The sequence below is a fragment of the Erpetoichthys calabaricus genome, chromosome 3 (assembly GCF_900747795.2).
Source record: "Erpetoichthys calabaricus chromosome 3, fErpCal1.3, whole genome shotgun sequence".
Classification (NCBI taxonomy): Eukaryota; Metazoa; Chordata; class Cladistia; order Polypteriformes; family Polypteridae; genus Erpetoichthys; species Erpetoichthys calabaricus.
In genome coordinates this window covers 87,468,185-87,494,110 of record NC_041396.2, presented here as the reverse complement: position 1 = coordinate 87,494,110, position 25,926 = coordinate 87,468,185, and the positions used below count along the sequence as shown (strand labels likewise).

Sequence of the window (25,926 nt, the reverse complement as noted above, 5' to 3'; positions counted from 1 at the left end):
ATAGAGAAGGAAGCATAAATAAGGGGACTGGACCATGGACGGGTGATCCAAGAATATAACACAACAAATGACTCTTCCCGACATATGATTTTGTTAATTTCCAACCAAGTGAGAGCCAAAATCACCAAACTGATATTTGAGACACCTAAGTGTGGTAGGATTTTTTTTCTCATTAGTAAACTAGCTTTTCCTAGAGGAACTCCATGTAAAATGGAAACAACATGTGTACTTCATACTGAAATTACTTAAGTCACAAAGTTAACCAGAGTCCAATCGCTGCAAAATGACAATATCCACTAAACCAAGATGTCGCCCAGTATGTTATCTTTAATACTTAATAATAAAATATCAATGTTGCTAAAAATGTAAAAATGAATGTATATTGATCTATTAGGCATAGGCAAAATTTTGCTGTATTGAATTTCACAATAAAAAATACGAAAATGTGGCATTGTATCATGTGTCGTATGACACCACCACAAGACTAAAATGTATTCAGTTGAAAGCAGGGAATTTAAAAAAAACTGATTGCAAAATAAGAATGAATGTATAGCATGCCAAACTGACTGCACTTTAGCAGAACTGTTATTCTACATGCGCACAATAGAGGCCTCACTCTACGTGAAAGTGGGCTGAGACTGCTGTTTAGGTGTTTTGCGCGCACACTTAATTTAGTGAGTCACATCCTTGAATGAGTATAGTGAATCGTAACATTGTTTCTTGCCACTCTATACATAGTATTGCTTTGAAATCAATCTCTATTGGAAGCTGTAAACCATCTACCATTGTACTGGAACAGTTCTCATGATATTCTCAAATGACAGCTTTCATAAGCTGCAGATGAGAGAATGATTGCTTAAAAAATCAATACACTGATACTGATTCAAAAATAGGGGTAGATTACAGCATATTATACAGCAATCCATCTTGCAGCAGCATGGAAGACAGCGAGTGAGAGAGAAAGAAGTCAAATCCCTAGTGCTTGCTTTTCCGGTCAAATAATATATCTGTACCCAGTGAGTGAATGGGATATTGTCACAGCAGAGGCAGTCTCAGCTTTATGAAGAGAGCTGATATTCTCATTTATCTTAAAAGGAAATACTGCTTTATAAGTTCCTCATAGACCCACAGCTAAAAGGTCAGTAAGCTAAAAGAACAGCCATTGTTAGAACAGTGTTGGATGTAAATACAGAAAACTAAGAAATAAATTTAAATATGGGTGAATAGAGTCACTGACATACTGACAGAAAAATTTTACTTATGTGTGCTAATTAACATTAAACTTGTCTTATGCTACTGCAGTGCAAATATTTTAATAAGATTTTTTTATTTTAATGTAAGAGAAAAAGCTTACTAACCTCCTGTTAAAGCTTTCATATTTGTAGACTTATTTTTATTAATTTTGCATTGCTTTGATTTATGAATGTCTAATAAGTACTTACAGATTTTTGTGACAACTATTAGATTTGAACCAACAAAAGTAGTCATAATTTATTATTTATTAAAATACTATACAAAATAGAAGGTATTGAAAAGCATCACAGTATTTCAATGATCATATAAACAAACAATTTATGATTCTTTTTTCATTAAAGTTTACATTTGAGAAAAAAATACTTCATTATAAAAAATTCTATGTAAAATGAAATGTTCTTATGGGCTGAATTAAAGTTGGGCTATAGTTGACCAGTTCTTAAGTAAAAGTAAAAATTAAGAAACTTTTTTAAAGTATAAACTTATTGTAGTACTTCATTAAAGTACAGATTTAAAAAGTTGATATGAAAAATAAAAAATCGTTACTTTATTGATACTAGTAAGAATAACTAAATTAATGCACAACTTCAAAGAAAGTCTGACAGTGTTACAAATATATTACTCCTAAGTTTGAATGAACGACTAACTAAATGAATGATTAACTACAAATTATAAAACTGTGCAACAAGTGATACTACTACTACAGTTCCTTTAGGCTGCTTTTGAAGAGGTTAACATACTATATTTATAAATGATTTGAAAGTATGGTTAAGAAAATTCTTTACTCCTTTAACTAAATGTAGTTATTTATTTTCGTCATATAATGTAACAGTTAACGTACTCGGAGAATACAATACGAACTCTGCTCAATTTCGACGCATGCATCCTCCTTTTTTAAAGGAAGGAATTGCACACCAAACCGGAAGTAATAGCGTTATTTCAATAGTAGCTCCGGGTCAAAGTGGGCCTCTCGCGTAAATTGCTCGTTGGTTGGTTGCACGTGACTTTTCCCTGTAGGCACGCGATAAATAGACAGGAAGTTCATAAGTTAAGAACCAATGAAAAGGCGCAGATTCAATTACATCTACTAACAGCTGGCAGTCAGAGGACGTGATGTAAGGAGGCAGATAAGAAACCAAAGATCGTCGTTTGTTTGGCTGATTTGGTTTTTTTGAAACCAAAAAATATTTATTTTAACTAGTCATCTAACCTGTTTTTGAACATTGCTTGTGTTGGTATCGTTATTGCCGTTGTATTCCCTGACGGCATAAATAGGTGAATAAATAGAAGACGACGTTTTTAGAGATAAAAGGCAAACGGATACATTACAACTTGTACTGGCCTTGAAGCATTTTATATTATATCAGTTACCATTTTTATTAATATTGATCATTTATTTTTGACGAAGATTATTTAGATTGATTCGGAGGTGGAGCTTTTGAGCGGGCGGATATAGTTATCCAGTACTTCCGCCATTTTTCTGTGCTTGGGTTTTCGCCTTGATTTTCGCAGCTCCAGTGGCCAATCGAGGAACTGCAGTCGATTATTTGGAAAATACCGTTAGGTGGCGATAAATTACGGCACCAGCATTTTATGTTTTGAAAACTATTGGACTGGTGCCCTGTTCAGGGGTTGTTCCTGCCTTGCGCCCTATGCTAGCTGGGATAGGCTCCAAGCGGACTCCCGCGACCCCGTTCAGGACGAAGTGGGTTAGAAAATGACTGACTGAAAAACTCTATTGCCCGTTAAAGGTGAAAACGCAATTAAAACTACAGTAACCGCACGTAGGCTAACTTCTATTGTATATACTCTGAAAATCATGTTTTTGAAGATAATTCCCTGAAAAAGTTCAATTTCCTGCTTCATGTTTTGGGAATTTTAATACTTGGACGTCATGAGTACCGCGAATAACATTTCAGTTCCTGTTAAAATGAATGCCGCTGTCACAGCACCTAGTTCAAACGCAAGGTAAGTAAGATGTATTTTGAAATCATGCTCGCAGACCGGCATTTTAGTATCCAGAGATGCTTTTTTAGAATATATTCTTTTATCGTGTTACCATTTTATAATGTGACCCTCAGTTAATTGGGAACATACTAAAAGATCTGAAATTCCAAATTGAAATTATTTTCAAATGTTTATAATAACGTATTGGCATAAAACCATTTTAACAACATTTACGCGTAAACTGAATCTTGTGCCATCTATTTCATATATGTAACGTATTAATTTCTTAGTGTTAAATTGTGTATATTCATGTGAATAGATGTAGAAGTGATATCGTTTATGAGTAAAGTTCATTTTCAGTTGTTCTTGGTATTTAAAGAATTAGCAATTGCTTTTGCCTTCTCGTTCACTATTTGGGTTTGATTCCGTACCTACATGTAATACTCATGATTTTTCGTGCTCCGTAGTTACTAACGTCTTTTACACTCGCATCTATGAGCTGTTTATGGAGCTTTTATTAAAAATAATAAAAACTTCCCCGGAGCTTACAATACACAGGCACATTCCGAAAATGGTTAGATGTAACACATTAAATCGTCAAGCATTTCAATATATTTTCACTGTAACACTTGAGTTATAGTTCTTGGGCAATTCAGAGTTGCACGTTTTTTTCAAATTATTTCCTGACATACATCAAAGTATCAATTTCTAATTAAAGTGGCATTTGCAAGAATTTTGTTATGCAAATATTGGTAGTATATACCTGAATGGTTTTAAAAGACTGATCTCTAACATGCATTTTAATACCCACCATTGAGGTTTGTATCTTTGTTAATGTCTAGATAAAACGTTTGTGTTTTGCTGTATTTTTTTCCCCCAAATTTAGATCATATCTCACAAGTGTAGATATTTTCCAATCATCCTTCCTTGACAAAGCAAGTGCTTACTGGTTGTAGCTGTGAAATGCTTTAGCTTGCAGCAGATAGTGATGTTTTTTCTTATATAAACATTGTGCTTACTTTTTCTCACAAAAAGTGGTGCGAATGCGCTAGACAGTTCTCTGCTACACTGTAACAGAAAAGGTGAATAAGTTGCCTGTCTGTCTTCTCAGCAGGGTATGTGTGTGAAGTCTGATCATAACTGGTACTATGATTAATTTTAGTTGACAATGTACCTTCTAAATGTTTAAAATTTTTGAAAAAAATATTCAGTGGTTTACAACTCGGGTGCAGGGAAACCCAGTAATAATCTTGACAAAACTGTGGAATCAGTCAACGTTTTCAAATTAACTGTGTTGTGCCTAAGTGAATGTAAAGATTGCTTTAGTAGTATGTAAATGAATAATATTTAATTTGCTGCACTGGGTAATTAATATTGTATCCTCAATAAAATTTAATAGGAGTGTTTAATTTATCCATTCAACCATCTATTTTTCTAACCCATACAATTCAGGGTCCTAGGAAGATGATAGCTGTTGTAGATAAACTAAAAAGGAAGACACATTTTTATTTTGTGATAATTCATTGAGCAGTTCATGTGTAAATGGTTAAATGAAGTTTAATTTTGGTTAATTTTCTTTTTTTTTTTTTTTTTTTTAATAGTTCTACTGGTGGAATGTATAGGGTACTGCATGCTTTTGATGCAAGTGGAAAAAAACTCTTGAAGCTAATTCCTATAGGTCCTCAGTGCATACCAATCGCTCCCAGCCATAACAAAACAACAAATGCTTGTCTTCAGACAATTGTTGAGCAGCAGAGAGTGTTCACATCTTCTCCAATTCAGATTGCACAGTCTGCCATCACACAAAGTGCCTTGCCTGTTCTTGAACAAAGCAGTTCCGGAAAATACATTATTCCTGCTGAAAGGACTTTTGTTTTAAAGCCAGTAAGCACAATTCCAGTAAATGAAAAGGTTGCCATACCCACAACAAACTCTTCTATTAAGGTTTGTGTTCCATCTCTAATCAAACAGAAGCTGGTTCCAGGTACATCACATATGGTCAATGCTGACCATGCCTACTCAGTTGTAAACATAAACCCACATCCTGTGACTACAAAACCACTAGTGCTCCCTGCTGGGAGTAAATTTCATATTTCCACTGGAACTGAAAGCAAGGCTGTTTCAACATCAACACTCTCACCTGGGATACAGGAAAAAATCCTGGCAACTGTAGGATCTGGGTCACAAGAACCCCAAAAAAATGTGCAGACTGTGATTTATCTCTCACCTGTAAATGCAGTAAAAACTGCACCTGTGAATACAGTAAAACTCACCCCTTTGAAGTCGGTTCCATTGACAGCTCCTAAAGAAGCACAAGTTACATTAGTGAAGACTCCTGCACCAGCTGTAAATGTAAATCCAATAAAAAATTCACAAGAACCTCTTAAGATTGTTTCCTCACATGTACAAAATCAAGGTGCACCTATGAAATGGGTGGTCCAGGAAAATCCTGATTCTCCAGCTCCATACCTTGTTCCTGTAAAGCCAAATCATAATGCTGCATCAAAGATTCTTAAAACATTAGCAACTATTGAACAAGCAGAAAAAGGTGCAAAGGAGCCTTCGGTATTATCAGAAACAGCCACTACTCAAACTACTTCAGGAAAAGATAATTCACTGGTTATGTGCAATGGAAAAACATACTTACTGGCTAAGAAAAACCCCGAACCAACAAAACTGCAGGTTGTCAAGCACAAAGGCAATGAGGCTGTGCTGAATGTGAAAACCGAAAAGCCAACAGCTGAGACGGAAATGGAGAGAACTCTTAAATTTTCTTTGCAATCAAGCCAGCCTACCAGTAGCTCCACTTGTTTTATTAAAAGAAATGTTACTTCTGAAAAGCCAATTGTAATACAGGATGACTCCGATACAGATGTTGATAACAGTGACGAAGTTCAACATGTAGAATTTTCTAAATCAAGTAACAGCACTCCAGGAAGACAGAAGTGTGTAGCTGTCCAAACTGTACGCCGGGGGATATGTACAATTGCAGAAGTAATAGATATGACTAATGACAATGACCCTATTACCAGTGAAAACCACACTTTGTCTTACAAGGAATCTGTATTATTCAGCCATGGGAGCACAGTTCAACAGGTAAGCATGCTTTTTTGTTAGTAATTTTTTTTTTTTGGGTTGAATAATTTTCCAGTACGGTATTAGAATTTTAAAGTAATGCAGAAATCTTATGGACGTTAGTAAACATTTCTGATTGCAGCAGTGCAGTGGAGAAATGTATATGTGTCGTGTATATATAATAAAACATCTGCTTATTATTGTTAGGTATTTTCCTAATAGCATTAAACATGAACTAATTTAATTTCTGTTACATCAGTAAACATTAATAGGAAATTAATGATTTTTCTGTAGCGTTTTTCATTGTCTTGTGGTCATTTCAAGTAATAGGAAAATCTAGATCAGGATTGTCAATTTACTCCATATTCTGATGATTATTCGTGTTATATCCATGCTGTGTGGTCCATGATTGTAAGCTCAGTTGAAACATAATTTTGCTATAAATATTGATTAGTTAGACTGAAAACTGATTTCACCGAGTTTACATGTTAGGTCTTCTTTACATTGGTTTGACAATTAAATCTATATTAGTCCAACAGAGTATTTCTGAATGTGGCTTGTGTATGTATTGCGAATTTCTGGCTGACAGATATTTGTTGGAATTTAGTTGGCCCACTAATGGATATGCACACTAAATACATACAGTGATAAGAAAAGGAAAAAAATCAATGAAGGGCAGTTGTGCATAACAAAATGTTAACTGCAAGGTCTGTGGTAGAATATTAATAATACAAAAGTCAATCTTAAAAGCATATTTCAGTTTGCCACTGGTAAGGCAAGTGTCATTGAGAGTGTCAAGTATTAAGAACATAACTTGCTTAATCAAGTTCATAGTCACAGGGGCAGGAGCCTATCCCAGGATCACTGGATACAACACAGGAAATGCCTCACTCACTCACCCACTCACATGGGGGCCAAACGGAGAGAGTGGTTGGGGCATTCAATTCCAACTTCCAAAAGAGCTTTTCCCTCATCCTGGGAGAGGCTGGGGGCATATAGTCTGAATGGGCCTTGTTCAGTGCCTCCAACATAAGTGCCTTTTGCTGTGGCAACCCTAGGACCAATTCTGGATACCAGAGGTGAGGGATGCTGTAAGGATAAAAAAGAAGCCTTTTGTTAATGTTTTTAGCACGGGGGATTCCAGAAACGGGAGAGAGGTATCGACAGACCAAAAGGGCTACGGACTTGGCGGGCTGGGAAGTAAAAACCTGATTGTGGAAGGAGTTTGGAGAGACTGTGGAAAGCCATGGAAAGAGAGACCAGACCGTGAAATGACGAAGGCGCTGGACAATGTTGATGTCGTGGCTAACGTGCCTTTTCAATGTTGCATGGTCATCTGGAGCCATGTCTCTGGAGTGGCAGACCAGTCCCCATTTTTAAAAACTGAACAAGAGGGTATGCTCCAACTATCTGGGGATGAAACTCCTCAACCTTCCTTGCAAGGCTTATGCTAGGGTACTAGACAGGAGACTCCACCCAGTTGTGGAATCTCTGATCTTCAGAGGATCCAGGAGGACCAATGTGGATTCCACCCAGGCTGTGGAATAGTGAACCAGCTCTTTACCCTTATGAGGATTCTGGGGGAGCATGGGGGTACTCCCATTCAGTCTAAGCGTGTTTTGTGGGTTTGGGTAAGGCGCTTGACTGTGTTCCTCAAGGAATTCTGTACGGGGTGCTTGGAGTGTATGAGGTTCTGGGGCCCCTTATAAGGGAATTTGGACCCTGTATAATTACAGTGAGAGCTGTGTCTGCATACTCTGGGGGGAATCGGCACCATGTACAGGATATCAAGGCACAGCCGGGGAAGGGAGGTGAAATGAGCTTCCTTCGCAGGGTGGCTTGGCTCTTCCTTAGGGTGAGAATAACAGATATCCAGGAGAGGCTTGGGGTAGGGCCCCTGACCCTCTGCATCGAGAAGCCAGTTGAGATGGTTCGGGCATCTAATACAAATTCATCCTGGACACATCTGGAGGTTTTATGGGGACAACCAGCTGGGAGCAGACCCCAGGAAGACCCAGTGCTACCCGGAAGTACTGTATCTCTTAGATGTCCTGGGAACAAACGCCTTGGGATCCCATACTATGAGTTGGCAAGTGTGGCTAGAGAAAAGAACGTTTGGGCCTCACTGCTAAGACTGTTGCCCCCACAAAGTCCTAAGGGAAGCGGTGGAAAATGAATGAATGAAAAACATTGGCTTATATAAAAACTACAATATTTCCTGCTCCAAAGGAGGATGCATTTAATTTTACTTGAGAAAGGTAACCCAAAATAACATACATAGGCTAAGTATATTGAGAGACCCAAAAGATTGTTGACAAAAAATAAAACATACTGTTTTGTAAATCATGTTTTGTAATACAGTGCAGGTATAAGCACTAACATGAACCAGCTCACTTCAGTGTTAGTAATGTGACCATTTTAAGAATTTCAGCTTGAATCTTAAACAGAACCTAACATTAATTAATACACTGTACATTTTCAGTAACTTCCTTATCTCATTTTTTTTTTCCCCACCAAAATTTCTGTGGGCACATGTAAGATGGGAAATCTCAAAATGCACTCAAATTATATATTATATTTGTAATTTAAAAAAACAAACAAATTTTTGAACACTTTGACTAACATGAACTTTAGATTTGTCATGCATTCAGAATCCTACACTGTTTTCTAATGAAATGACAAACCGCCTAAATTACCTCACTTTCCATTAGTAGGAATCTTCAACATCAACTAAACTTGTTAGATGTCACAAAGCCATCCTCCTGTTTATTGGTACAATTAATTCTGGCACATGGGGCTCTGAAATACTCTGATTTAAGGCAGCATTTTCTATTTTGCAGTTTCTTTTTGACTGCTAGGTGAGTAGGGAACGAAAAACTTGCATATATGCGGGCATATGTGTAATTGGGAGTTGGGCCATACCTAGCTTCTGTTTTTGTTGTTGTATTTAGCTGCTCTTTAGATGTGAGGATAGGTGTATTATATTTACAGGGGTCATGTTATTGTGATTTCCATGAAAAATAATGTAATTTAATCATGAAAAAAGTATATGTCTCATCAATACTGTGTGCAGTTTTGACCACCATATTGCAAACAGTATATACTGCAATTCAGACATTTCAGAGCAGACTTTAGATTTTAATTGCTGTATATAAGCTGAATAATTCAGCCTAAAAAATGAGAATAAGGCAGATGTATACATTTTTTTAAATTATTATGACAAAATGATTGGTTGATCCAACCTTTTCTAATCAAAAAATGTTCAATGATAGCACTGTTGCACTGAGTATTAGTTTCTAACATTTGCTAAGTTTTTAAGTTATCTGGTTGAAAGTAACTCTTGGGGACTTCCAGTTCTTCTTATTCTTTTATACAGCTCAAGTAAAAAATAAACACTTTATACAGACGTGCAGAACATACATGTTTTACTATGATTAATTATGTGACACAGCCAGAATTAATAGGTTGTAAAATGTTTATCAAGTTTCATGACTTTCTTTTTCCCCTCTAGATTCCTGTGGACCTATGTGAAGGGTTTAGCGGACACACGCCAAGCAAGAGGAAGTATGAAACAGATAGCCAGTTACGTAAGAGGTTTGGAATCACGTCAGATGTAAAAATATGCCTGAAAAGATGTTCACCCCATAAATCTATAAGCTTACAAGCAAAGACACAGCAAGTCATTTTAAACAACAAGAATCCTCTGGAGGGCATTCGAAAATTAATTCAAGAATCCAAAGCTGATGCAAGAGCAAAGAAACTAAATCTGAGTCAAACAGAGGTATGTATGCCAGATTTGTAATATTCATTTCATTTATAAATGAATACTGTGTTCATATGTTATAATTCCACAGAGTAGAATTTGTTTGGTTTTAAATTGTATAGTTCTTATCTCTTAATCGATGCTATCATCACTAGTAATCCTGAAATTGGAATAAAAAAGTTATAATAAGTAACACTATTTAATGTTTTTTATTAGGTTTCTGGAAAATGTGATCCAAAAACATCTCCAAAACGAACAAGTGAATGCCTCCCACCAGACTTTAAAAAAATGAAAATTGACTCTCAGGGTGACATGGTTATTCCTTCTTCCAGTGAAGAGAATTCTAGAAAACAAGGAGTGAGCCCATATAATGTACATCCATGTGAGAATACAAGTGGGCATAATTTCGTGCCAAGTAATGACAAGGATTCAGCCATGGATGAAGTAGCACACTGCAGCAAACAATTGGACTCCATCCCTTCTGGATCTAGCAATACTTCTGCTAGCACTATGGATGAGGATATTTTTATTGTAACCCCGATGGACTCTGAAGAAATTGTGAGGGAGGAAAAGATAAAAAGGTTAAAAGAACTTTTGAAACAGAAGGAAACGGCTCTTGAAGAAATACGAAAGAACAGGGTAGTCTCCATTAGCTGAATCAAGGACAAGGGAGCTGTTAATCCCAAGAGATAAATTTAACAGTACATTTTTGGACTGGTGAATTTTTATTATGTTAAATTCTACAGTTTTTTTGGGTTTTTTTTGTAACAGTTCTTAATTTTTCAAAAGCAAACTCAATCCTGAACCCCACATGCCAACAAACAGCATTTTTAAATACTAAAAAAAGTTGCAATTTGTAAGGAAAACTAAAGCAAGCTCCTGTCACTCAAATCTTAACCTCACGAAAGACCATAATCGTCCTCCTTGTAGCCTAAATTCTCTGTGTTGTATAGATCAAAGGGATCTTTAGCAAAATTCAAGTACAGTAATCCCTCCTCCATCGCGGGGGTTGCGTTCCAGAGCCACCCGCGAAATAGGAAAATCCGCGAAGTAGAAACCATATGTTTATATGGTTATTTTTAGAATGTCATGCTTGGGTCACAGATTTGCGCAGAAACACAGGAGGTTGTAGAGAGACAGGAACGTTATTCAAACACTGCAAACAAACATTTGTCTCTTTTTCAAAAGTTTAAACTGTGCTCCATGACAAGACAGAGATGACAGTTCTGTCTCACAATTAAAAGAATGCAAACATATCTTCCTTTTCAAAGGAGTGCAAAGCAAGCAGTCAAAAAAAAAAATCAATAGGGCTTTTAAGTATGCGAAGCACCGCCAGTACAAAGCTGTTGAAGGCGGCAGCTCACACCCCCTCTATCAGGAGCAGGAAGAGAGAGAGAGCCACAGAAAAACAAATAAAGTCAAAAATCAATACGTGCCCTTTGAGCTTTTAAGTATGCGAAGCACCGTGCAGCATGTCCTTCAGGAAGCAGCTGCACACAGCCCCCCTGCTCACACCCCCGTACGTCAGCGCAAGAGAGAGAGAGAGAGAAAGTAAGTTGGGTAGCTTCTCAGCCATCTGCCAATAGCGTCCCTTGTATGAAATCAACTGGGCAAACCAACTGAGGAAGCATGTACCGGAAATTAAAAGACCCGTTGTCCGCAGAAACCCGCGAAGCAGCGAAAAATCCGCGATATATATTTAAATATGCTTACATATAAAATCCGCGATGGAGTGAAGCCGCGAAAGGCGAAGCGCGATATAGCGAGGGATCACTGTACATTTGTTTACTTAAACAAGGAGGAGTTAAAATGTAGGAACTGTATGCTATATGTAAATAAATACATGCATTCATTCTCCACTCCATGAGATACTGAGCTTGCCTGAGTGGCTAAAGAGAGAGAGAGAGAGAGTCAGAACTTATTTCGGGCAGGATGTCTGTCTGTCACAACACAAATGTTAAGTTTATCTTTAACATCTGAAAATAATATCATAAATACACAGAACAATTATGCAGACTCCACATAACAAGGAATCAAACATAAGATAAAAAAGAAGGCCAAAAATTGTGTATGGCCAGCATAATGCTACTTTTTTGATGCAGGTTTACATTTTGAGAAACATTTTTTTTTTTTTAAATGAAAAATTTATAGAGAAATGATGCATTAATTAAAAAAAAAAAAAACTCATTCTTAAGCTAGTTAAAGTTGAGTTACTTATGGTCATAAAATGAGCAAGTAACCTTCCCCTGAAATTATTACACAATTTCTATTAAATAGATTGTGAGGTGGAGGCATTTTTTTATATTTATTGATTCAATAATTGCACACCTTTAGCGGAGTTTGAATGTTGCACACAACACAGATTGAAAGAAGCTATTACAAAATAGGATTTTCATAAAGAAGTTATTTATATAGATAGATACTTTGTTAATCCCAATGGGAAATTCAAATACTCCAGCAGCAGCAGCATACTAATAAAAAACAATATTAAATTAAAGAGTGATAACGATGCAGGTATACAGACAGACAATAACTTTGAATGATGTTAAGGTTTACCCTAGTCGCATAGTGTGGGGGAGGAACGATCTCCTTAGTCTGTCAGTGGAGCAAAGTTTAATACAAATTTTAAATACAAATTTAATACAAAGCCATGGAATCAAAGTAGAGAAAAAAACTCCCACAATATGAATTAACTAAAAAAGTATATATAATTATTATTTTAATTGCAACAAGGAGTGTGTGATAATATGTTCTCCACAACAAAATTCCCTATCATGCAAACAATAGTTGATACAACAGTCAACATTTAAACTATGAGAAATGTTTTATGTTCTTAAAGCTTGAAACTTGTTTTGTGGTATATATCTGGTTTGCTTAAAATGTGTTTTGTTGTATTCTTTAAATGATTACCTCTGAATGGTCAGAAGTAATAAGAAATTTTTAATTTTAGTGAATAACTCTTATTTATTGTTTTTTATGTTGTCTTTTTTTTTGGCAAAATCTTGAGTCAAAGATTGAATTGTGAAACATTTATGGCCTGTTTTTTAGGAAACTATTCTGTTTGGGTGAAATGTTAATGTGCATTTCTGTATGATGTTTATGAGAGTGGCAGTGAATGCCAGTTCTAATTTGTTTTAATAAAATGGTGAGGTGTGATGTGAAAGTCAGAGATACCATTAAATATTTAATGCTCCCAATTAAATACTTTTTCTTAGGACTGACAAAGAGAACCTTTTCTGATGAATACAGCACAACTGTTACATTTCTTTTGAAACAAATTATGTTACATGTTGGGATTTCTGCTCAAGTCCCTTTTTAAACCTGCCACAGTTTTGAATAACAAGATATTTCCTGTCCACTTTATCTTTGTTAGGTTACGAACAGCAAACAAACCTGCCAATTTGTAATAAAAACTACGTTTTACCAGTCTGTCACCCACCCTTTTGTCCTTCTAACCACAATATAGTCCTACCCTTCTCATGCTTTTAAGATTGAAAGGGGTTTTGTACAAGAAATTAAATAAATAAAAATGCCATTTAGCCAGCAGTATAGGAACCGATGTTCCCAGCTGCTTTAAGAAATTCTCTGTAGTAAGTTTAATATGAAAAGTTGACTAATGGAATCGGAAGTTTATTAGTTTCACATGCCTAATAATGATTTCCCTGAAAATAATGTGAATTTATTGTGGTGTGAAATTAACAAGATGTTGAAAGTACAGCATAAAAATGCTGGCTGATTTTTGACTCCAGTGTGATCCATCTCATCCCATTAATATTTAATTGGGCTGAGATCTTGTAAGTGGGCCTCTGCATTTAACTGAATGCAATGCCACGTGCGTATTGTATTGTATATAACCATTCCTGATCTTATAGAGCATTATCTAGTTAAAAAGAACACAAATCTGCAAATGTATAAACCGCTTCAAGTAACTGATGGAATTAGTAGGCATATTTCTTATAGGAAGTAGCTTATTTTACATTTTTATATTCACTTTTAATTGCTAAACATGAAACAGGCACAAATATGCACTTGTTAAATTATATTGTTAAAAAGTGTACTGTACTAAAGCGTACATCCCATCTAGCACACCAGCCTGTTGTAAAGGGAAATCACCAGCAAATAACTTCTTCTTTGAAGTTTAGTTTACTGTACCATGATTAATGATTACCAGCAGATTAGATGAATAAATCACCAAAGGATCTGTAAACACATGGATCATCTCCCTGATCAACTTTACTCTCGGCTCTCACTTGTAAATATTTTACACTCCTACGCCATCAGTAGCACATTTTCATTTACTGCCATATCAAGCCTGACATTTTAAGCCCCCTCCAAATTTAAGTGACTCTCCAGTAATTTAAGGAATCGAGATTAAACTCAGAGTGGCTGAAGGCCTTCGTGCATCCCAAGCTTTTAATTGAGAGAATTCATGAGCTCTTTGAAAATGTATTTCTTTTAAAGATCATATTCATTTAAATCACTATTTTCTTTATCTTTAATAATAGTCTACTTTTGGCACATTAAAAAGTATATAGGTGCACTAAAAAATGACGATGTCAAAAAGGCACAAAGCTTTATACAGAGGTGGACATATCTTGGAGCTAACAGTTAAAGGCCTATTCTCATTAAAAATGGGCTAGTTAATTCTTGCCATTACAAACAACACATGTGAATATAATTCCTAGTAAAGCTAATTGAACACTTCGTGTTCCTGAATAGTAAAGTAACAAAGTTAATAAACATGGGCTCTACTGTAAGGGTACTCTGAATAACTCACCCCACAATGCTGTATTAGCCTGTTCTCAATTGCAACAAACTAAAAGCAGCAACTGCTGCCCTCTAGAAGTGAGAAAGGAGCAGAAAAATTTAAACCTTTTCTACCAGTGGTTTAAGCAGCTTACTACTATTATTGAGTAACTTCAGATTGCATTAGAAGGTTCTTGAACATGATGAAATAATATCAGCACAGCATACTTAAGTTATGCTTGTCTGTCACTTGAAAATGATGGTTTTTAACTAAAATTGCTTAACATTCATCCCTCATTTATTTATGATTATGTTAATAATATATAGGGTGTTCCAGATCTAATTATGCAATCTTCATTACGTCATAACTTAAGTTTATTACATAGAGAATTCACAGCACCTGCCCTGCACATAGAGATTTCACTTAAAATTCTTTTTGTTGCTGATAGATGGCAGCACCTGCCCTGCATTCCAAAATGGCGGGGAGATGGTTGTCAGTCGAACAGTTGCATAATTAGATCTGGACCACCCTATACATGCTAATATACGGTGTCATTTATCAGTAATAAAATTTAAAGGATAAGTTTTGTATTTTTCAAGTTGTATGGTGATGGAAAAAGCCACTATGACGACTTCTGTAATAAATGTTCAACCAATCCATATTTGAGATGTGAACTGATTAACTAGCTGCAATAAATATAAGCTACACAAGATCAATTCTAAAACAAATCATACTAAAAGATTGTTTGCTCATACTTTATCATCCCCTAATTGATAAACAGTATAAACTGCTAGATTTAAATTCTAATTCTTTATTGTTTTGAACTTTGTATCTTTTACTTCATTCTTTTAGGATTCCAGACTGCTTGATATACTGTATCAATTCTAATTTCTTTGGGCTGTCCAAAGGCATTCTTTATTAGCCTGCTGTGATTAAGATTAGTATGGACATCAGCTTGGGTTCATTCATCATTTTTGTAATCATAGTTAACTCCACATGGAAAGGGGTCTTTAAGTTTGGGATGCATGCTACATGGAAAAAAAAACAGAAGAGAAGATCTCCCCTATAACCCAGACAAGACTTCTGCACTCCCACTAAAATTTGCAAGATAAAAGATCTCTGAACTGAATAAATGTTTTAAGTAGCTTTGCAACAAGGCTTAAATAGACTTATCCTTGTCATCTCATCTGTATTCTTATGTAAGTTAAATAAAGAGTTTTTTCAAATAGATTTCCCACTTTTTGCTACTATTAGTTTCACAGTATTTCATTAATTTTGCTTTAGTGTAAAAGTAAGTATATATTATTTGGTTAATAATCACACATTTTATTCATATAGTGCCTTTCCCATGCTCAAGGTGCTTCACAGTCTCAGAACAGCAGGGAATATGTAGCATTGGATGCAAGTAATATCTGTATGGAACACTAAAAACAGATAAATACAGGATATAAAAAGCATTAAATAGAATAACAGACAATAAACCAGAGAAAATACTAAATTCAACACTAGAAGAAAAACCTGAACAAACAACATTGTGATATAACACACAAATTATCCTGAGCATCTGGACCGAGAGGTGAAGTGGAAGAAGGAGCAGAATGTTGAATGCCTTCCTGATCTAATGCATTTTAAGTTGTTTTTTTTTAAAGAATGAATTGAGCCAGCTGATATAATTCATTTAGGAAGGTCATTCAAAAGTCTGGGTGCTATACACCTGTAGGCTCTGTCACCCGTAGAGTGCAAGTTAGCGTGGGGCACAACAAGATTGCCAGAGTCAGAGGACCTTAGTGGGTGAACAGGAGCATAGTGATGGAGAAAGTTGTTGATGTAGTCTGGCACAAAGCCATTTAAAACTTTGTAGCTTATTAATGGATTTTTATATTCAATCCTGTAAGACACAGAGAATCAGTGAAGGCAGAGCAGGACGGTTTGTTGCTGGTTCATGTAAAGACTCTTGCAGCAGAGCTGTGCCGAGGTATAGTGCTAAGAGCACCTAGTGTTAATGATTGCTGTATTTCCACAGGGGATAGCAGTTAAGAAAGGACTCCTTTGAAAAAGAGCAACGTGGTGATTGGGTACCTTCTGGCACAGGTGTTGACTGATGCTCAGGTCGGAAACAACCATTCGGTCTGATCGTGTCAAGCTAGTAAATCTTTGCTCAAGGCACCTGTCCACATGCAGACAAAGTCATCCACATGGCACACCTACACCTAACATTCATACACACACACACGATGTTTTGCTACAGCTATGTACTGCAGATGACTCAAAATAACAAATGAATTTCCATGATAATACACAAAGGCAAAGTTGTTTTTTCACAATCACAGTGTACATTACTTTGACATGGGAGATTGTGTCCTTAAGTGCCATTTAAACATACATTTTGTATAAAAGAATGCAGTTTTTGAGGTTTAAAATGTTGTCTCTATGCGTTACTGTTTCAAATGTTAAAACAAAGTCTTAAAAACATAACTTTTTATTCCAAGATGTTAGTAAGTATTGATTTGTGTTATGTCACTTAAATTGTGAGATTCTGAACCTTTAAACTTCATTATTGATAAATAACACTAAATGAAATATTTATTAAATGCAAAGTTGACTAACTGACCCACTTACTCATCATCAAAAATGTTTTTTCTCATTTAGTTAAAAAAAATAAAAGTTGGCAGGATTGCACTTCTAGGTGGCATGTGTCTTAAGAAAAGACTTTTCAATATATTAATATTTAGGGGTAGAAAGAACCTCTTTAATAGAAAAATCTAAAAAATGCTTTGACTGATTTAGCAAGTAGGCTATGGTAACACACCATGTTGTTTTAATCTGCTCAGCACTGAGAAAGAATCATGGTCATCAGACTGTTTGGGGCTTTCTGAAGGCTGCCAGCAGAAGCAATGGGGGGCAATAACCAATAGGGGTGGATGGGCAAGTGAAGAAGGGCAGGTGGCCTGCACAGGAAAATGAGACAGGATGACGTGTGCTGCAGACAGTAGTACAAGATTACAGATCAAAGTGTTACATTCCAATCTGATTGGAACTACCATTTTTCCAGGATGTGCTACGTGGTGAAATTATATTTATACCCAACATTCCCTTTTTCAATACAAAAGAATAAATTTTCCTGTTATATAGAAATAACAATGCTTCTGGTAGAATGGGTATCTATGGAGACCAATACTGGACTGCAGCAAACAATATAAAAACATCCAAGAAAAAATGTCATGCAGACATATGCATACAATGTGCAAAACATATGTATTGCTAAACTTCTGTCAAATAATTACATTCAAAAACAAAGTTATTCACAGGCAGGAAGCCTGTTCAAATAGGACTGTGCATTTGAACTGAAGACAGGGTTCTTGACCAATGAATGAGAGGGAGAGGCGGGTCTTCACTTTAAAAGCACAATCTTGTGTGAACTGGGCAACAGTTACTGAAGATGGCACTGCCAATGCAAAAACAAAACGGCACTGTGATAATACAAATGTGTAACAATAATAATTATTAACATATACCTTAAGACAATAACATAAAAAAACATACAAGGAGATTCTCTGTTCAAAAACTCCCAAAAAGTCAGAATGATCTTGAAACAAAATATATAAGGAGCAAAAAAATCTATATTTTTGTCTGAACTATAACAAGCAGATATAGAAGCAGAAACATAGCCAGTATAACTTTATAAAGCAACACCCCAGCAAGCTCTTTTGCAGTTGACAAGGGAGATGTCGGAACTTCCCAAAAAATACACTGTTAAAAAAAATTAAGGAAACACTTGAATCACACATTGGATATCAATGATCAAAATATTCAAATGGAAAGTCTATACTGAGTAATACTGTGTAATTTGTTGAGAACAAAATGATGTAACAACAGTTGAGGGATACCAAAATCACCAAACTATGGAGGGACAGATTCAGCATCACACTGAAAATCAAAGTCAAAAATTGAAATCACAGACTGATCCAACTTCATCACAGCATCTCATAATGTGACTCAGTAGTGTGTATGGACCCCATGTGCCTGTATGCACTCCCTGCAATGTCTGGGCATGCTCCTGATGAGATGGCAGATAGTGTCCTGGGGGCTCTCCTTCCAGACCTGGATCAGTGAGCTCCTGGACAGTCCATGGCGCTACTTGATGGCATTGGGTGCACCAATACATAACGTCCCAGGGGTTCTCAGTGGGATTCAGGTCTGGAGAACATGCAGGCTAGTCAATGGCATCAATGCCTTCAATCATTAAGGAACAGCCTACACATTCTAGTCACATGAGACCAGGCAGTGTCCAGCACCAGGAGGAACAGGGCTCACTGCACCAGTGTAAGGTCTGACAGTGGGTCTGAGGATTTCATCCCAGTACCTAAGCCATTGGGGTACCATTGTCTAGCATGTGAAAGTCTATGCGACCCTCCAATGACATGACTCAACAGATCATCACTGACTCACCGCCATACTGGTCATGCTGGATGATATTGCAGGCTGCATAACATTCACCATGGCTTCTCCATACTCTTTCACATATGTCACATTTGCTCATGTGAAACTGCTCTTATCTGTAAAGAGAACGGGGAGCCAATGGTGGAGCTGCCAATTATGGTAGGTATTCTCAGGTGAATGACAATAAAGCTGCATGGTGATGGGCTGTGAGCATAGGTCCCACTGGAGGACGTTGGGCCCTCATGCCACCCTCATGGAGTTTGTTTCTGACAGTTTGCTCAGAAACATGCATACCAGTTGCCAGCTAGAGGTAATTTTGTAGGGCTCTGGCAGTGCACCTCCTGTTCCTCCTTGCACAAAGGAACATATACCGATTCTGCTGCTGGGTTTGTGCCCTTCTATGGCCCTGTCCAGCTCTCCTTGTGTAATGACTTGTCTCTTGGTATTTCCTCCATGCTCTTGAGACTGTGCTGGAAGACACAGCAAACCTTCTTGCCATGGCATGTATGGATGTGCCATCCTGAAAGAGCTGGACAACCTATGCAACCTGAATTGGCAGCAGGTACTGTCCCATGCTACCACTAGTAACAAAGAAAACAAGTAAAACACAAACTAGAGAAGAATCAGTCAGGAAGAAAAGGGAAAACAATTGCCTGTGGCCACCACCTGCAAAACAATTCCCTTTTTGGGGGTTATCTTGCTGTTGCCTCTCCACTGCACCTCTTGTCACTTTTATTTGCACCAAAGCAGATGAAGCTGATTCACAATCGCGTATGCCTACTAACTTGACAGGTTGATATCCCTGAACCTTAACTGACTTGGTGTTAGACTGTGATGATGAAGTGTCCCCTTAATTTGTTTGAGTGGTGTAGTTTAACTTTGAAAGAAAGCTCCTAATGGCACAGAAGGATAGAGTGAGAAAACTATATTTCAAGAGAAACAAATGGGGAAAGGGAAAGGATAGCTTGTTCTAAAATATATATACAGTCGACCCTCGATATACGACCGGCCTGACATGCGAACAACTTGATTTACGACCAAAATTTTTGTTTTGATTTACGACCAACATCTTGCATTACGACCCGAATGCGGTCACGTGTATCCGCTTGCACGATTGTAAACAAACAGCCGAGAGCGCTTGTAAGCGTCAGTCGGAGCCCAGATACATGTGTTTGTGGACGTATTTTCAGTCAGTGCAGTGATTTATATAATTTTTTTCGATAATTGCTAAGGAAGGAGGAGAAGGTAACGAAGGTAAAGAAAGCAATCACAATCGAAACGAAGAAGGAAATTGTGCAGAAATATGAGAGTGGTGTTCGTGTGACCGATCTCGCTAATATGTACAGCATGTCGAAATCCACCATCTCGACAATTTTACAAAGAAAAGGTTTGTATAAGGATAGGCTCCTTCCAAACAATAACCACCTTCCATTTCATTCTCCTCCTCCTCCCTTCCTGCAGCCCAAAGATGTCAAATTAAATGGTGAGTACAGTATGAAATTGTTGTTTCTGGTAGGCTAGGCACTTTTTATAAGTTTTTGGTTAGTACATTAGAAAAATTATTGGTGTTTTGGTAAATTATGCACATTATACAACCCTTTTTTATTATGAAAAGGTTAAGTAAGTGTTGCTGTGGGAGGTTCGGAACGCATTATGGGTATTTCCATTATTTCTTATGGGAAAAATAGTCTTGACTTAAAACCAACTTGAGTCACAACCAGCCCTCGCGAATGAATTGAGTTCGTAAGTCAAGGGTCCACTGTATATATTAACCTAGAAAACAGAAGTACACAGAAGATGAACGGTGATATTTTTTCCCTTATGTTATTATATGTTTATTTTTAACTCTTTTAAAAACAAAACTATTGACTTTACAAGCAATTAGCTAGTGTTTTTTGTAGTGATTTAGTAATAACAATATGTCTGCTTGTTTCTCTGGAGTTTCTCATTGAACAAAGGATATAAAAGCCACAAACATGTTCCATTGCAAAGCTACTGCTTCACTTCTTGTGGGTTTTGTGACTGTTGTATCTCATTAGTTAAATGTGTCAAAGATAACAATAATAAAGTTTATTTATATAGCACACTTTTACAGAACTGTTAACAAAATGTTACAGAATTAAAAATTAATAGAATAAAATGACATTTAAAGAAATTTTAAATAAAATGATTTCAAATCACACGTATTGAATAAATATAGCTTAACTAATTAACTAAAGGTAGCATTAAACAAATAGGTTTTGAGCTTACTGGTGCATCGTGAATTTTAAGACAAGCACTTCCTCTGCTTAGGGCCATAATAACTAAAAGCTGACTCTTCATATTTCAGTCTAGTTGTAGGAATGACCAATAGGCTGTTAGCAGATGATCTATGACACCTGTCTGGGGTGTATCTGACAATCATATCCATTAAATAGAGAGGACCAAGGCCATGAAAACATTTAAAAATCAACAAGAGAATTTTAGAATCAATTCTGAAAGTGATTTTAGAATCAATTCTATCTATCTATCTATCTATCTATCTATCTATCTATCTATCTATCTATCTATCTATCTATCTATCTATCTATCTATCTATCTATCTATCTATCTATCTATCTATCTATCTAATCAGTGAAGGGACTTAAGAGCAGGAGACACATGGTCCTTGACATGTCTCCTAAATATATGAATATATTTTTCACTATTATCCTTTGTGAGACAGTTTTGTACTTTAGTGATATTCTTTAAATGAAACTATTCAAGTTTGCAGAAGCTTCTCATATTTTTAGATCTGAATGTATTGTTAAAAATGACTGCTGAGTATAGCTGAATGTTTTGTTTCCAGTGAAAGTGTTTTAAAGTGTCAATGTATTTTTAGTTTTTGAGCGCCATGTCCAACTATGAGAACCTCTGTCTGATTGATATTTGATTGTAAAAGAATTAGAGACATCCAGCCTTTCGTGGCCACAGTTCATTCAACTTAACTTTCATCCAGTCACCCACTCATTCTCATCACACACATAAAGTCAGTTCAAATCTGTCAAATTTGTATCTATGCAAAATAAGGAATCATCAAGCATTTGGTGCATTGAATTCAATCTGGTGTATTATCATTCCAAATAAAAACAGCAATAATTTAATATTTTTCCACATGATAATTTACAGTGAGGTGGGGGTTTCAGTGTTGTTTCAGATTAATTGATCTTAATGTTTACTAAGTTTAATTGAATTGATTGTACTTTGGATGTCAATGATTTTTAATTTTTCTTTATATGGTAAAATATGTGTTTCATTGTGATATTATAATCATTTTATTGTAATGCATATTTCTGGAAAGTGTATTTTAAACAAGAAAGAAAATCAACAATGGATGTACCTCTAATCGTGGAACTTTGAATAATTACCCAGGATATAACATTCAAAATTCATGTTGTAAGTTATCGATCAAAACAAGGTAGCTTGCAAAAATACCACTGTCAAAATACAAGAAGAGGAAAATAAACACCAAGAATCATCATTTCAATGATGAATGGACAGCAAAGCATGTCTTAATAATGCCTTCATTCTGAAATGGTCTGCAATGAAAGTCATAACCATAAAAGAGAACTGGCCAAGCACAATAAAGCCTTTGCTGATATTAAGAGTGCTTTACAGACATTTTTCACAGCTTTCTAGTGAAATATTAATGGGTAAGGTTACTAATTTGTAAAAAAAACTGTCAGCTGCAGGCACTGCACATCATGTTAATGTTGTAGCAGAGAATATCCAACGTTTGGATGGTGTCAGTTATGCTGATTAAATATCCCTAGTCACTGATGAATCAATAGAGAATTGAAGTGGCAAACATGGATTAAATTATTTTATTTCATTACGAATTCTCTTTTATACCTTGGATGCCTTGCTAACAAGAATTCAGCACCTGTTCCTTTCAAACTGACCGCATGGCTGATATCTTCAGTTCCTGATGTTCCAAGAATATTGTTAACCTCCAACCAGTCACATTTAAGCTCATTCTAACACAGGAAACCAAAAAGTGCATGAAAATGAATGTAAAATCTCTTGCTTGTAAAAATAAAAAAGACCTTTTTGTGCTTGTTCATAAAAACTCATGGAAAATTCTCTAAACATGGATAAAAAGAAACTCTGTTACATCCTTAACAAAACCATTTTGTTTAATCTGTTGTTAAAAATGTGAAATTGTGTGGCTTCAATTACTCATCCAACCTTTTTGATGTCACAGGATAATGTTAAAACTGATTGAATAAATGTATTGCAGGAACAACTGAAACCCAACCATATTAGGTCAACCCTCTGCATCTTCTTTATTTTATAGACACTTGATATTTGCGAATTTTACATAATTTTGATGTAAATGAAAAAAATGTTTTGGAAGATGGCTTGGGACCACAGGAAACTTGCATATGTGTCAGGTTTGGCCTGTGGTTGCTACTTGATGATCCTGAATCTGAAACAATGTAAATGTTATTAGCTTTAATATCATTTAGGACCTTCAGAAAACCTGTCTCATTTATGTGGTAGGACCAAAAAACCCACACTGAAAAATTTCCATAAAGATTATGTATATTTACAAGTCAATTTATTGAATGGCCATAGCCCTCTCGGTTATCTTGCCTAAAACAGGGAGACTGAAAATGAGCCTTTAATTACCATACTGAGGGGTGTAACGGATGTCCGGGGCCCATGCCTGGCCGGGACGCCCCTTCACCACATCTAATAATAATAAGTCTTTGCATTTACAGTGGGTACGGAAAGTATTCAGACCCCCTTCAATTTTTCACTCTGTTATATTGCAGCCATTTGCTAAAATCATTTAAATTAATTTTTTTCCTCATTAATGTACACACAGCACCCCATATTGACAGACAAAAAAAAGAATTTTTGAAATTGTTGCAGATTTATTAAAAAAGAAAAACTGAAATATCACATGGTCCTAAGTATTCAGACCCTTTGCTGTGACACTCATATATTTAACTCCTGTGCTTTCCATTTCTTCTGATCATCCTTGAGATCACCTTCATTTGAGTCCAGCTGTGTTTGATTATACTGATTGGACTTGATTAGGAAAGCCACACACCTGTCTATATAAGACCTTACAGCTCACAATGCATGTCAGAGCAAATGAGAATCATGAGGTCAAAGGAACTGCCTGAAGAGCTCAGAGACAGAATTGTGGCAAGGCACAGATCTGGCCAAGGTTACAAAAAAAATTTCTGCTGCACTTAAGGTTCCCAAGAGCACAGTGGCCTCCATAATCCTTAAATGGAAGACGTTTGGGATGACCAGAACCCTTCCTAGAGCTGGCCGTCCGGCCAAGCTGAGCTACCAGGGGAGAAGAGCCTTGGTGAGAGAGGTAAAGAAGAACCCAAAGATCACTTTGGCTGAGCTCCAGAGATGCAGTCAGGAGATGGGAGAAAGTTGTAGAAAGTCAACCATCACTGCAGCCCTCCACCAGTCAGGGCTTTATGGCAGAGTGGCCTGTCGGAAGCCTCTCCTCAGTGCAAGACACATGACAGCCCGCATGGAGTTTGATAAAAGACACCTGAAGGACTCTAAGATGGTGAGAAATAAGATTCTCTGGTCTGATGAGAACTTTTTGGCCTTAATTCTAAGCAGTATGTGTGGAGACAACCAGGCACTGCTCATCACTTGTCCAATACAGTCCCCACAGTGAAGCATGGCGGTGGCAGCATCATGCTGTGGGGGTGTTTTTCAGCTGCAGGGACAGGACGACTGGTTGCAATCGAGGGAAAGATGAATGCGGCCAAGTACAGGGATATCCTGGACAAAAACCTTCTCCAGAGTGCTAAGGACCTCAGACTGGGCCGAAGGTTTACCTTCCAACAAGACAATGACCCTAAGCACACAGCTAAAATAACGAAGGAGTGGCTTCACAACAACTCTGTGACTGTTCTTGAATGGCCCAGCCAGAGCCCTGACTTAAACCCAATTGAGCATCTCTGGAGAGACCTAAAAATGGCTGTCCACCAACGTTTACCATCCAACCTGACAGAACTGGAGAGGATCTGCAAGGAGGAATGGCAGAGGATCCCCAAATCCAGGTGTGAAAAACTTGTTGCATCTTTCCCAAGAAGACTCATGGCTGTATTAGCTCAAAAGGGTGCTTCTACTAAATACTGAGCAAAGGGTCTGAATACTTAGGACCATGTGATATTTCAGTTTTTCTTTTTTAATAAATCTGCAACAATTTCAAAAATTCTTTTTTTTTGTCTGTCAATATGGGGTGCTGTGTGTACATTAATGAGGAAAAAAATTAATTTAAATGATTTTAGCAAATGGCTGCAATATAACAAAGAGTGAAAAATTGAAGGGGGTCTGAATACTTTCCGTACCCACTGTATATAGCGCTTTTCTCACTACTCACAACGCTTAGCAATTGCAGGTTAAGGGCCTTGCTCAAGGGCCCAACAGAGCAGAGTCCCTTTTGGCATTTTACGGGATTTGAAGCGGCAACCTTCTGATTGCCAATGCAGATCCCTAGCCTCAGAGCCACCCGTCCGCCTAACATCTGCCAGGGGGACAAGGGTGGGAAGCCCAGTATCTCCCCTGGATGCTGGATGGCAGCCTCCCTGGGTTGCAGCGGTGCCTCGGACTCCTCCAGGGCTTCATGGGGGTTGGAGTTCTGTGTAACTCTGTCGGGTTCCGCAGGCGCCACCAGGGAGTGCTGCAGCAGGAGCTG

General features: G+C 36.9%; 1 protein-coding gene across 1 annotated transcript; it reads left to right on the top strand.

Annotated features, from left to right (window-relative positions):
• The first annotated feature begins 2,318 nt into the window (after positions 1–2,318).
• Positions 2,319–13,208, top strand: lrif1 (ligand dependent nuclear receptor interacting factor 1). The gene is made up of 4 exons (XM_028797060.2): positions 2,319–3,222; positions 4,803–6,297; positions 9,788–10,057; positions 10,256–13,208. Exons 1-4 carry the CDS (start codon positions 3,149–3,151, stop codon positions 10,694–10,696), a joined length of 2,280 nt encoding a protein of 759 aa, XP_028652893.2. The 5' UTR covers positions 2,319–3,148; the 3' UTR covers positions 10,697–13,208.
• Positions 13,209–25,926: the final 12,718 nt, after the last annotated feature.